A 14,383-nucleotide genomic window follows, 5' to 3' on the forward strand; every position below is an offset into this window, starting at 1 on the left:
AGGGGGGCAGACTAAACTGCAGCTGACAGTGGAACACAGGAGGGCAGACTAAACTGCAGCTGACAGTGGAACACGGGGGCAGACTTAACTGCAGATGACAGTGGAACACAGGAGGGCAGACTAAACTGCAGCTGACAGTGGAATACAGGATGGCAGACTAAACTGCAAATGACAGTGGAACACAGGAGGGCAGACTAAACTGCAGATAACAGTGGAACACAGGAGGGCAGACTAAACTGCAGATAACAGTGGAACACAGGATGGCAGACTAAACTGCAGCTGACAGTGGAACACAGGGGGGCAGACTAAACTGCAGCTGACAGTGGAACACAGGGGGGCAGACTAAACTGCAGCTGACAGTGGAACACAGGGGGGCAGACTAAACTGCAGCTGACAGTGGAACATGGGGGCAGACTAAACTGCAGCTGACAGTGAAACACAGGAGGGCAGACTAAACTGCAGCTGACAGTGGAATACAGGATGGCAGACTAAACTGCAAATGACAGTGGAACACAGGATGGCAGACTAAACTGTAGATGGTGGAACACAGGAGGGCAGACTAAACTGCAGATAACAGTGGAACACAGGATGGCAGACTAAACTGCAGCTGACAGTGGAACACAGGGGGGCAGACTAAACTGCAGATGACAGTGGAACACAGGAGGGCAGACTAAACTGCAGATGACAGTGGAACACAGGATGGCAGTGGAACACAGGAAGGCAGACTAAACTGCAGATGATAGTGGAACACATAATGGCAGACTAAACTGCAGCTGACAGTGGAACTCATGAACACAGGATGGCAGAATAAGAGCCAGATTACAAGAAGAGCATTATTTAAAGGGACAGTCAACACCAGAATTTTTGTTGTTTAAAAAGATAAATAATCCTTTATTATCCATTCCCCAGTTTTGCATAACCAACACAGTTATAATAATACACTTTTTACCTCTGTGATTACCTTGTATCTAAGCTTCTGCAAACTGCCCCTTATTTCAGTTCTTTTGACAGACTTGCTTTTTAGCCAATCATTGCTGACACCTAGGTAACTTCATACGCGTGAGCTCAATGTTATCTATATGACACACATGAACTAACGCCCTCTAGTAGTGGAAAAACTGTCAAAATGCATTCACATAAGAAGCAGCCTTCAAGGTCTAAGAAATTAGCATATGAGCCTACCTAGCTTTAGTTTTCAACTAAGAATACCAAGAGAACAAAGCAAAATTAGTGATAAAAGTAAATTGGAAAGTTGTTTAAAATGGCATGTCCTCGACCCTGAGAGGAGGTTCTAGGAAGAGGAGGAGCTCAGGTGTATGGGTGCGTGGAACACCTGTGCTGTATCACCTCAACTGCAAGCCTTTGGCGGAGACTACGCGCCTAAAACCCTCAGACCCAGGGCAGCTTGTTTGGCTAAACCAACGCCTCCAGAACCCACACAGTGCCACATCAATGCACTGAGCTGCAAATTACAAATTGCAGCAGTTATAGGACCTTACCTTGCACCCCAAAAGCATTCCTTGGAAAAAGAAAAAAAAAGGCTTTAACCCTCCTGTGCTGAACTATCACTACAGCAATACCTGGCGGGATCCGGGAGGCAAGTTAAATAAGATACCTATCCTATGGCCAACCCCGAAATGTTCGGGAAGATTTGAGACCTGCCTAACCCCACCACATCTTCACTTGTTACTGTCCGGGACAAAAAGATTGGCTCTCCTTACCCACTCTGATGTCCTGATGCTGCTCTGAGGTTCCCTGACTGACTCGGAGTCTGCACAGTCCTGCTGTGAACGGAGTGGTTCCTACGCTTTGGGGGAGAGAGAGAGGTGGAAGAGCTCAAGATCCGGTGCTTCTTTCAGGTCACATAGTCCCCTCCCACCGGTGCTGCGTGAGGGGCTTGGACTGATTCTTCCTTCTGAAAGTTCCCTCCTGGCTTTGAGCGCGGTTACCTTTTGCTGCACCTCCGCTCTCTATGCCGACCTGACTCCTGGCGTCGGAGTGGTTCCCTGTGCTGCCGACGGATTGGATCGCGGGTCCCCTCTCCCACCGGTGCTGCGTGAGAGGGGCCGCACTGGTGAAACATCCACCCCACTTCACAGACGCTCTTCAGGACAACACCGGGTAAAGTCATTAATATCTGGGGAAACTGTTTGCAATTGATATCCTACCCTCCTCTCCCCCTCTAAATATAAGAAATATCGAGGATGTGTTAAAGGGAAAGACCACAGAGCTGAGCACTTACTATGGCTCCTGCATAACATAGTAGACTATAATTACCTGGGAAAGCAAAATTTATTTGCTCAAAATAACAAGGTGCTGGACTTTCTCACTGGGCTATATGGACTGGTCTTAAAGGGGGAAAGAGAAAGAAAAATCTATACTGTATCATTATTTATATGTGGCTAGCATTTTTACAATACTTAAGAATTTACCTTTTTTTTTTCTAAAAAAAGCTAAGATTATCTCTTCTACCCCTGAAAATTAGCTGTATTAAATAGACACAATGAAAAAGGGTAACATGTAATATATTGCTATTTTCTCTGAGGTTTAGATTAAGATAAGATAAGTGATATGTTCTGAGAGGGTAACAGAATGTTATTTTTTCTCCTCTGCCTCTTTAATGTTTTTTACCCTATACATATACACCTGTATTTGAGAGTGAATTTATAGAGGGCCTCCTGTCCTGTTACAATTACAATTCACAAACTCTCTGGAGCTCGTCAAAGAACAGGCTGTCAGGAAATAAGAAACAAGAAAACTGACCTTTTTATAACAAAACCGCTTGCTATTTATATCTGAATACCCTTTTTTTTCTTTGACATACTCTTAACTGTAAATCAAGGCAAGTACTATATAGGGTAAAAAAAGGGGAGGTAAGGATCAGGGACAACTGCAATAAGTACAGCTAAAGTATTAGCTAAACCAATCTGTCATTATTACTAATAGTAAATTGGTAGGAAAGATAAATGGGATAAATATCCCCTAGAACTCCAGCGTCTAAACTGTTGCTAATTTTATATACCCGAGTATCCAGTAGAACTACAAATACCTAAGTTTCACTGCCTATCTTCTTTCTCTTAGCAACTTCAAACTAAAACCTAAACACTTAAATTAGAAATAGAATAAAAACAAAACACTCACCCTACATCACAGCATAATAGTTAATAATAGGGTAGCTTAAATAAGAACAAAGCTATATCCCATCTATTTTGTATCACAAAAATCACTTCTTTTTTTTTTTTCACTAATCTCACTCTCACTTTTTCTTCATATCCCACATTATCACATTCTCATCTGATATCTTAGTTCACTTTTCTACCCCCCTCTCTCACAGATCACTCTCCCCTCCCACCCCACTGGCAAGTGGACTCCCCAACACCTTCCTCTTAGTCTTCACACAAACAAAACAAAACAAAACAAAAAAAACAAAAAAAAAGGCACGCAACACATGGATAAATTTCTCTCCATTCCTTCTAAGACACCCTCACCAGGCATGGCAGCTAGAAATAGAGATAGGAAATCTAAGAATACTCAAGATTCTCTCACTGAGTCAACAACTACACATATGGCAACTTTACCTGAAGCTACTAATATACAGAATTTGGTTACTAGCATCTCTGAGGCTCTTACACCTAAATTCGATACACTGAGGACAGAAATTAAGCAGGACATCTCTTTATTAACTCAAGAGATTAGACAGTTTTCCAACAGAATGCAGGAAATAGAACAGTGGGTGTCAGACCTGGAAGATTTAACAACAATACATAATTCTAAACTTGGGATCTCAAATATTAATATTCAAAAAATCAATGATAGGTTGGAGGATCTGAAAAACCGATCCAGAAGAAACAACATTCGGATAATTGGCCTTCCAGAGGACAAGCAATATGACAACCTGTGTAACTTTATATCAGATACACTTACCAAGGCCCTAAATGTCCCTCCAACCTACCATCCGATTTTAGTAGAGAGAGCGCATAGAATAGGCCCTCCTCACTCAGATAGCAAAGATAAGAATCGTCCTAGACCTGTCATTGCAAAATTGCTTAACTTTCAAGACAAAAGTATGTTGTTGCAACTTTACCGCAAAAACCAGCCAGTCCTCATAGATAACACTAGGATTTTGATTTTTCAAGATTTTTCTGCTTACACAGCCTCCAAGAGAAGAGAAATGGCCCCGACCTGCACTAAGTTCATACAAAATGGACATCGTGCTACTATAATATACCCCTCTAAACTTAGAGTTGAAGTGAATGACACGACACATTTATTTGAAGATGTCCAGCTGGCTGAGGATTTCTTTAAGTCATTAAAGTCATAAGCTCAAACAAGATATGACCTTGTGGTACAAAAAAGAGGATAAGGCCTATGACTAGGGAACTCCCTTGGGTTAGGGAATATAGAGTCCGTACTTTTTTTTTCTTCTTTTTTAATTTTTTTTTTTTTTTTCCCTCTTCCCCTCTTTCTCCCCTACGTAAATGGCTCAAAAAGTAAATAAATTAAAAATAATATCTTGGAATGTATGGGGTATCTCGACTCCTATTAAACGGAAGGCAATACTCACCCACCTATGTAAAGCTCATGCAGATATCAGTTTCATACAGGAAACCCATCTAGATCTTGAGGAATCCTTAAAATTAAAAGCACAATGGGTCAAAGAAGTTTTTGCTGCGCCAAGTGTCAGGAAAAAGAGAGGCGTAGCTATATTGATAGGGAAAAAGTCCCAAGTGGAAATTCTGCATTCTGAGGTAGACTTGGAGGGGAGGTATGTCCTGGTGAAACTCAAAGCCGCACAGGGGATCTACACATTGTGTAATATATATGGACCAAATATCTCTGATCCGGAGTTTTGGAATCCTATTCAGACCAAGCTCCTATTAATTTCTGAAGGATATTTGATCTTAGGAGGAGACTATAATATGGCACCACAATCCCCCATAGACAGGCTTAGAAGAAATTCTATGCGACTGAAACAGAAAAAAGACAGTATAGATACTAAGGCCTAGATTTGGAGTTCGGCGGTAGCCGTCAAAACCAGCGTTAGAGGCTCCTAACGCTGGTTTTGGCCGCCCGCTGGTATTTGGAGTCAGTGATTAAAGGGTCTAACGCTCACTTTTCAGCCGCGACTTTTCCATACCGCAGATCCCCCTACGCCATTTGCGTATCCTATCTTTTCAATGGGATCTTTCTAACGCCGGTATTTAGAGTCGTTTCTGAAGTGAGCGTTAGAGCTCTAACAACAAAATTCCAGCCGCCTGAAAATAGCAGGAGTTAAGAGCTTTCTGGCTAACGCCGGTTCATAAAGCTCTTAACTACTGTACCCTAAAGTACACTAACACCCATAAACTACCTATGTACCCCTAAACCGAGCTCCCCCCACATCGCCGCCACTCGATTAAAATTTTTAACCCCTAATCTGCCGACCGCCACCTACGTTATACTTATGTACCCCTAATCTGCTGCCCCTAACCCCGCCGACCCCTGTATTACATTTATTAACCCCTAACCTGCCCCCCACAACGTCGCCGCCAGCTACTTAAAATAATTAACCCCTAATCTTCCGACCGCAAAGCGCCGCCACCTACGTTATCCCTATGTACCCCTAATCTGCTACCCCTAACACCGCCGACCCCTATATTATATTTATTAACCCCTAATCTGCCCCCCTCAACGTCGCCGACACCTGCCTACACTTATTAACCCCTAATCTGCCGAGCGGACCTGAGCGCTACTATAATAAAGTTATTAACCCCTAACCCGCCTCACTAACCCTATCATAAATAGTATTAACCCCTAATCTGCCCTCCCTAACATCGCCGACACCTACCTTCAATTATTAACCCCTAATCTGCCGAGCGGAGCTCACCGCTATTCTAATAAATTGATTAACCCCTAAAGCTAAGTCTAACCCTAACACTAACACCCCCCTAACTTAAATATAATTTACATCTAACGAAATTAATTAACTCTTATTAAATAAATGATTCCTATTTAAAGCTAAATACTTACCTGTAAAATAAATCCTAATATAGCTACAATATAAATTATAATTATATTATAGCTATTTTAGGATTAATATTTATTTTACAGGCAACTTGGTATTTATTTTAACTAGGTACAATAGCTATTAAATAGTTAAGAACTATTTAATAGCTACCTAGTTAAAATAATAACAAATTTACCTGTAAAATAAATCCTAACCTAAGATATAATTAAACCTAACACTACCCTATCAATAAAATAATTAAATAAACTACCTACAATTACCTACAATTAACCTAACACTACACTATCAATAAATTAATTAAACACAATTGCTAAAAAAAATACAATTAAATAAACTAGCTAAAGTACAAAAAATAAAAAAGAACTAAGTTACAAAAAATAAAAAAATATTTACAAACATAAGAAAAATATTACAACAATTTTAAACTAATTACACCTACTCTAAGCCCCCTAAAAAAATAACAAAGCCCCCCAAAATAAAAAATTCCCTACCCTATTCTAAATTAAAAAAGTTACAAGCTCTTTTACCTTACCAGCCCTGAACAGGGCCCTTTGCGGGGCATGCCCCAAGAATTTCAGCTCTTTTGCCTGTAAAAGAATAAATACAATACCCCCCCCCCAACATTACAACCCACCACCCACATACCCCTAATCTAACCCAAACCCCCCTTAAATAAACCTAACACTAAGCCCCTGAAGATCTTCCTACCTTGTCTTCACCATACCAGGTTCACCGATCCGTCCTGGCTCCAACATCTTCATCCAACCCAAGCGGGGGTTGGCGATCCATCATCCGGTGCTGAAGAGGTCCAGAAGAGGCTCCAAAGTCTTCCTCCTATCCGGCAAGAAGAGGACATCCGGACCGGCAAACATCTTCTCCAAGCGGCATCTTCGATCTTCTTTCATCCGGTGCGGAGCGGGTCCATCTTGAAGCAGGCGACGCGGATCCATCCTCTTCTTCCGTTGTCTCCCGACGAATGACGGTTCCTTTAAGGGACGTCATCCAAGATGGCATCCCTCGAATTCCGATTGGCTGATAGGATTCTATCAGCCAATCGGAATTAAGGTAGGATTTTCTGATTGGCTGATGGAATCAGCCAATCAGAATCAAGTTCAATCCGATTGGCTGATCCAATCAGCCAATCAGATTGAGCTCGCATTCTATTGGCTGTTCCGATCAGCCAATAGAATGCGAGTTCAATCTGATTGGCTGATTTGTTTGAACTCTCGATACCAGAGTTAATTTTATGGTGCGGCCAGAAAAAAGCCCGCGGAGCGTTAACAGCCCTTTTACCGCCAAACTCCAAATCTAGGCCTAAGATTTTTAATAAAATCAAGCAAAACCTAGCACTGCGCGACATATGGAGAGTCCAGAATCCCGACACTCAGGATTTTACCTGTCTCTCCAAAGCCCACAAAACACTTTCTAGGATCGACCTATTCCTTACAGATGAGCGTTTACACATTACAAAAATAAAAGCAGGAATAATGCCGGTTCTTCTCTCCGATCATGGGCCTATCTCCCTAGATCTGTATCTCGGTCAATCAAAACCAAAAATATCACGGTTCTTCTTCCCCTATCATTTAACGACAGACTTAAAATTCAAGGAATGGATTAGAAACAAGTTCAAAAAATATGTTAGTTTCAATAGTGACTACATAGGGCGCCCAGATATATTCTGGGAGACTGCTAAAGCAGTGCTAAGAGGAGAAATCATCGCTTATGTTGCAATCTTAACTAAAAAGACGAAGGCAAGAGAGAAAGAGATTAATAATCAACTGATTAACTCATATAACCACTTCTTACTTGAAAAAAATCCTTTAAACTGGGTGAAATACATTCGGGCCAAAAATGCCAGAGATACCTTTATAATGACTCAGGAAACGTACAGGGAACTCAGATTCCAAGCTAAACTATACAGATTTGGTAACAAATCTGGAAAAATGTTAGCTAAATTAGTCAAAACCGAGGGGAAAAAACAAACCATTGAAAAACTTTTTAACAATGGGAAGCAAATATTAAAACCCGAAAAAATCTCCAATCTATTTTTAGAATATTTTCAGGATCTATATACCTCTAAAGGACATGATGTTTCGAGAGCTGCTGAGTTTTGGAACAAAATCACATATCCAACAATCCCAGCTGAAGACATTGTCAGTCTTAACTCTCCTATTACAAAGGAAGAGATAGAGAAAACAATTCTCAAACTCTCTCCTAACAAAGCACCAGGCCCAGATGGGCTGCCAAATGAATTTTATAAAATTCTATCAGATGAAATAGGGCCTTTTCTGGGTAATCTCTACAATGAGATCTATGTTAATGGTAAATCAGTCTCACCTTCCTTCTCCTCATCATTCACAACTTTGATTTTAAAGGGAGGGAAAGACCCTATGCAAAAAGAATCTTACAGACCAATTGCTCTGCTTAACTCAGACTACAAAATTATGTCCTCTATCCTTGCAGCTAGATTACAGCCCATTTTAGCAAAGATAATACACACAGATCAAGCCGGTTTCCTGAACAAACGCAACTCTGCAGCAAAAATCAGAGAGCTTCTTGTTACAATGGATTATTTCCAGAATCTCCCCTCTTCCGTTGCGGGGGGAGAGGGCCTCCCTGACCTAGCTATCTTGTCAATCGACGCAGAAAAAGCGTTCGATTCTGTAATCTTTCACCATATAATAACATCTTTAACAAAATTCGGGATCATAGGTAACTTTTCCAAATTTATAGGAAATTTACACAATCATTCCCAAACGAGATTAATAATAAATGACATTGTTTCCTCTCCAATTGCAATAGACAGGGGTACGCGTCAGGGCTGCCCTCTCTCCCCACTTCTTTTCAACTTAGCTATTGAACCCCTAGCAATTATGATAAGAGAACATCTAGATGGTATAAAGATACAAAACTACGAGATAAAAATTGGTTTATATGCGGACGATTTACTAATCTATTTATCTAACTCAAAATTAAATATACCCAAACTCTTTCAAATAACTGATCATTTTGGCTCCTTTTCGGGATATAAGGTAAACAAATCAAAATCTGAAATACTTTGGCTTAGGAGAAATAGTAGCTCTATCTTAAATACCTCATTTAGAGTGGTTACAGACTCTTTTAAGTACTTAGGGATTCACATACCGTCTAACTTAAGAGATCTATACAGCCTTAACATATCTCCTATACTCTCTACCATCAAGGAGAAGCTAAAAACTTGGCAGAATCTGCCTCTATCAATTTCTGGCCGGATAGAATTATTTAAAATGGTTCTTCTACCCAAGCTTCTCTATATCCTCCAGAACGTGCCATTAATTCTATTAGAAAAAGATGTTCGCTTTACTAATACCGCAATTAGACAATTTTTATGGCAAGGGAAAAGGTCCAAGATATCCTTTACCAAACTTACAGTATCAAGGGAATTTGGAGGCTTGGCACTACCAAATATTACATAGTAACATAGTAGATAAGGTTGAAAAAAGACTGAAGTCCATCGAGTTCAACCTATACAAATCTAAAATACTTACAAAAAGCTCCAGTTAAGCTTAAATAACCCCATTAAAATGTGACCCATTTAATACTAGCAATCATATCCATGAATTTTGTTTATATACAGAAATTTATCCAGACTATTTTTAAATGCATCTATGGTATTGGCATTCACTACCTCCTTTGGTAATGAGTTCCACAATTTTATTGCTCTTACAGTGAAAAAACGTTTCCGTTGCAGGAGATTAAATTTCCTTTCCTCCAACCTTAAATTATGACCTCTTGTCAGAACCAATTTTCTTGGAATAAAAAGAGCTTCTGCCATCTCTGTATATGGGCCTTGAATATATTTATATAAAGTAATCATGTCACCTCTCTTTTTTCTAAAGAGAACAGACCCAGTTTGGCTAGCCTCTCCTCATAGGTTAATTTCTCCAATCCCCTTATTAGCTTTGTGGCCCTTCTCTGAACTTTTTCTAGTTCTGCAATATCTTTTTTAGCAATCGGTCCCCAGAACTGCACTCCAAACTCAAGGTGAGGTCTTACCAGGGCTTTATATAATGACAGAATTATGCTTTCCTCCCTTGAATCAATGCCTCTTTTAATACATGCTAGTATCTTATTAGCCTTTGAAGCCGCTGCCCTGCATTGTGCACTCATCTTTAGCTTGTTATCTATTACTACTCCCAAATCCCTTTCCTCCTGTGTTTGGCTAAGTCTTGTCCCATTTAAAAAATACATAGCCTGCTTATTTTTACTTCCAAAATGTAGAACCTTACATTTTTCCGTATTAAATCTCATTTTCCATTCACTTGCCCATAGTTCTAATTTTAGCAAATCCCTTTGCAAAGAGAGTTCATCCTGCTCTGACCTAATGACCTTACTTAACTTAGTATCATCTGCAAAAATAGAGATGTCGCTATTTAATCCTTGCTCCAAGTCATTTATAAAAATATTAAAAAGAACAGGGCCCAGTACTGATCCCTGGGGGACGCCACTGATTACCTTTGTCCAATCTGAGTATGATCCATTTACTGCTACTCGTTGCTCCCTATCTTTTATCCAGTTATTTATCCATGAGCTAACATTTTCAGATATTCCCAGTCCCTTAATTTTGTGCATTAATCTCTCATGTGGCACTGTATCAAATGCCTTTGCAAAATCTAAGTATATCACATCAACTGATTCCCCTTTATCTATATTTTTACTTACTTCCTCGTAGAATCTAATTAGATTAGTTTGACATGATCTATTTCTCCTAAAGCCATGCTGATTAGAACTCATAATCTTGTTTACACGAATATGCTCATCAATATAATCCCTTATAATCCCTTCAAATATCTTCCCCACTATTGATGTCAGACTAACTGGTCTATAGCTTCCTGGATCATCCCTGCTTCCCTTTTTGAAGAGTGGCACCACATCAGCTTTACGCCAATCCTGGGGTACCATGCCTGAGGATAATGAGTCTTGAAAAATTAAGAGTAAAGGTTTGTCTATAACAGTGCTAAGTTCACTTAACACCCTTGGGTGTATTCCATCTGGGCCTGGAGTTTTATTTACCTTAATATTTTTTAGTTTTTTCCTGATATCCTCTAAACAAAACCCAGTTAGTGGTATGGACTGGCATGTTCTATTCTGTTCCAAAGTATCATTCAATGGTTCCTCTCTTGTGTATACTGAAGAAAAAAACTGGTTTAGTACCTCAGCCTTCTCCCTGTCATTATTTATCATGCTACCCTCCACACATTTTAATGTACCTATATTATCCTTCTTAGACTTTTTGCTATTTATGTACTTAAAGAACCTTTTAGGGTTAGACTTAGAATCCTTGGCAATTAATTTTTCATTTTCAATTTTGGCTAATTTGATTGCTTTTTTGCATGCTTTGTTACATTCCTTATAAATATTGTATGCTGAGTCTGTACTATTTTCTTTTAATAATTTAAATGCCCTACGCTTTTTCCTAATTTCTTTTAACACATTTTTATTTAGCCATAACGGCTTAGTTTTTTTATTTTTATTTTTATAACCATATGGTATGTATTGATATGTATATTTATTTAACAAATTTTTAAATATTATCCATTTATCCTCTGTATTTTTATTAGAAAATACATTGTCCCAATTTATATTATTTAATGATTTCCTTAAATCGTTGAATTTTGCTTTCTTGAAATTAAAAGTCTTAGTTAAGCCTTTAAAACACTGCATATGAAAAGAGATTTCAAATGTGACCATGTTATGATCACTGTTACCCAAATGTTCTTTAACTTCTATGTTTGATATTATATCTGTATTGTTTGATAGCACTAAATCCAATATAGCTTTACTCCTAGTTGGCTCCTCTATTAATTGTGACAAGAAGTTATCCCTGAGAACATTTAAAAATCTATCCCCCTTAGCTGAATTACTAGTTTCATTGGCCCAGTTTATATCAGGGTAGTTAAAATCTCCCATAATTACAGCACTGTTATTAGCAGCCTTACCTATTTGGATAAGTAGTTGAGTTTCCTCCGGGTCACTAATGTTGGGAGGCTTGTAGCATGTTCCTAGTAATATTTTTTTAGGATGTTTCCCCCCACTCTTTATTTCAACCCACAGGGTCTCTACATTGTCACTTGTATCATAAATATCTTCCCTTATTGTAGGTTTAAGGTCAGGTTTAATATACATGCAGATTCCTCCACCCCTTTTATTATTCCTGTCCCTCCTAAATAATGTATACCTCTCTAAGTTAACTGCCCAGTCATGTGAATCATCCCACCAAGTTTCAGTTATACTGATAACATCATAGTCCTCTTCTGCAACTAAGAGCGTCAGCTCCCCCATTTTACCTGTCATGCTTCTTGCATTTGTTGTCATACATTTAATTTTCATGTGCTTTCTGCTGCTACTTGGTGTACTTTCCTCTATACTTTCTAATGTGACATTTCTTAAGTCATCCCTTCCTTGAGATATTAAGGGAGTGACATATTCAGACACTGATCTCTCTGTTCTATTTTGTTCTAATTGACCCTCCCCCCCTTTGCCTAGTTTAAAAGGTTCTCTAAACGTGCTACCATCCTTTCCCCCAACACACCTGCACCCATGTCATTCAGGTGCAATCCATCCTTACTGTACAATTTGTACCCTAGTGAAAAATCAGCCCAGTGTTCTAAAAAGTCAAACCCCTCATTTTTACACCATGTTTTTAGCCATGAATTAACAGACCTTAGCTCCTTCTGCCTTACTGAGTTAACACACATATCAGATCATACAACAGATCATACAACCTCAGTTTCTTAGCACGCATAGTAGCTGACTGGATACACACCAAAAATTACATACTAAATAATGAGCTAGAATTAAATATCTGTGAACCATACCTTCCCCTGGCTCTGATCCATTCCCCACTAAAGGAATTGCTAGCAACTATTAAGAGACTCAAAACTATATTCAATCCCATCAAAGCATGGTGGAGGCTGACCGGCTCTCTTTCAATCCCCAGCAGCACTTCGAAACATCTTCCTTTGACAGGGAACCCACGATTCCAAGCATGCATAAAATCAGCGACTTTTAATAGATTGCATAACAATCGCCTGGATAGATTAATCTATTTAATAGATAAAGACAGGAATTGTGTTAAGACCTTTGAGGAGCTAAAAACTGAATTTAATCTTCCTAACAAAGACTTTTTTGCGTACCTGCAAATAAGGCATTTTGTCACCGAAATAATTAAAGAGCAGGGCTGTCACTGGACACTAGGCAAGCTGGCTTGCCTTAACAAAAATTGGCCACATGTCTATCTCCCCATGCTATCGTATACTTGTCAATAGTAAAGGAGCACCTTTAATGGACAATTTGGCTTCAATATGGAGCTCATTAATACCTCAGAGTAATATTGAGCCAAAAACTCTGCAATTATCAATCAATAAAGTAGCATCCTCTACATTATCGGCCACTTGGCGAGAGGCCCATCTTAGGCTTCTTCACAGGACATACTTCACCCCCGAGAAAGGCCTCAGAATTCATAACCAGCAATTTAATAAATGTCCCAAATGCTCCTATCTGGCGGCAGATTTAATACACATGTTCTGGTCTTGCCCAAAAATAAGAAGTTTTTGGAACAAATTAGAGTTCTGGCTTAAAACAACATTAAAAGTTAAGTCACTCTCTCTCTCAATGTATCAAATTATATTATGCCTGAAGTTGGAAGGTAGTTACCAGGACAATGATAAACTAGTAACTCTCTCCATCTTAGCTACTAGATACTTAATTTGTAAGAAATGGAAATTGAGAGCACTTCTGACCATCTCTGAAGTTAGGAACTTCCTAAAAAAACAATGTGTACTAGAACAAAAAGACACAAATATCAATAAAGAATCAGATATAAGGAATTTCTTTAATAAAGGGGCAGCTCTTATAAAAACACTCCATGAGAGTGAAATTGATTACCTGATCTTTCCATTTAAAAATTCAGAGTTAGTTCTCCTTGGCATTTGGTAAGTGGGGAAAGAGGGAAAGTTTAATTTTTTTTTTTTGGTTCTGTTTTTGTTTTGTTTTTTGTTGAAAATGATTCTATAATAGAATGATTGGTTTTCATGATAGTTGAGAAAATTGATTGAAAAAGCCCAGCAGAGAATACAATTTATTTATTTATTTATTTATTTTTTCTCTCTTATATGTATTGATAATGTACATTGGCATAACTCCACTAAGAACAGTGATAATAACTGCCTTTTGGTCTATATTATTTTGAAAAATGATCTGCCCTGCGTGGCATAAGATATGTTCCTATCATTTGTTTCTCCATTATACTGTACATAATGCTGGTTGTAAATAAAGATAAAAAAAAAAAAAATGGCATGTCCTCTTTGAATCATGAAAGTTTATAAACCAAACACC

General features: G+C 38.8%; 1 protein-coding gene across 1 annotated transcript in view; it reads left to right on the forward strand.

Moving 5' to 3' along the window:
• Positions 1-4,478: 4,478 nt before the first annotated feature.
• SLC7A9 (solute carrier family 7 member 9) overlaps positions 4,479-14,383 on the forward strand; it is a 221,666-nt gene continuing 211,761 nt past the window's right edge. The window contains exon 1 of the mRNA XM_053719243.1: positions 4,479-4,490. Coding sequence (XP_053575218.1) covers positions 4,479-4,490 — 12 coding nt within the window. The remainder of the gene's footprint in view (positions 4,491-14,383) is intronic.

Source organism: Bombina bombina, chromosome 1, assembly GCF_027579735.1.
Source record: "Bombina bombina isolate aBomBom1 chromosome 1, aBomBom1.pri, whole genome shotgun sequence".
NCBI classification, from domain to species: domain Eukaryota; kingdom Metazoa; phylum Chordata; class Amphibia; order Anura; family Bombinatoridae; genus Bombina; species Bombina bombina.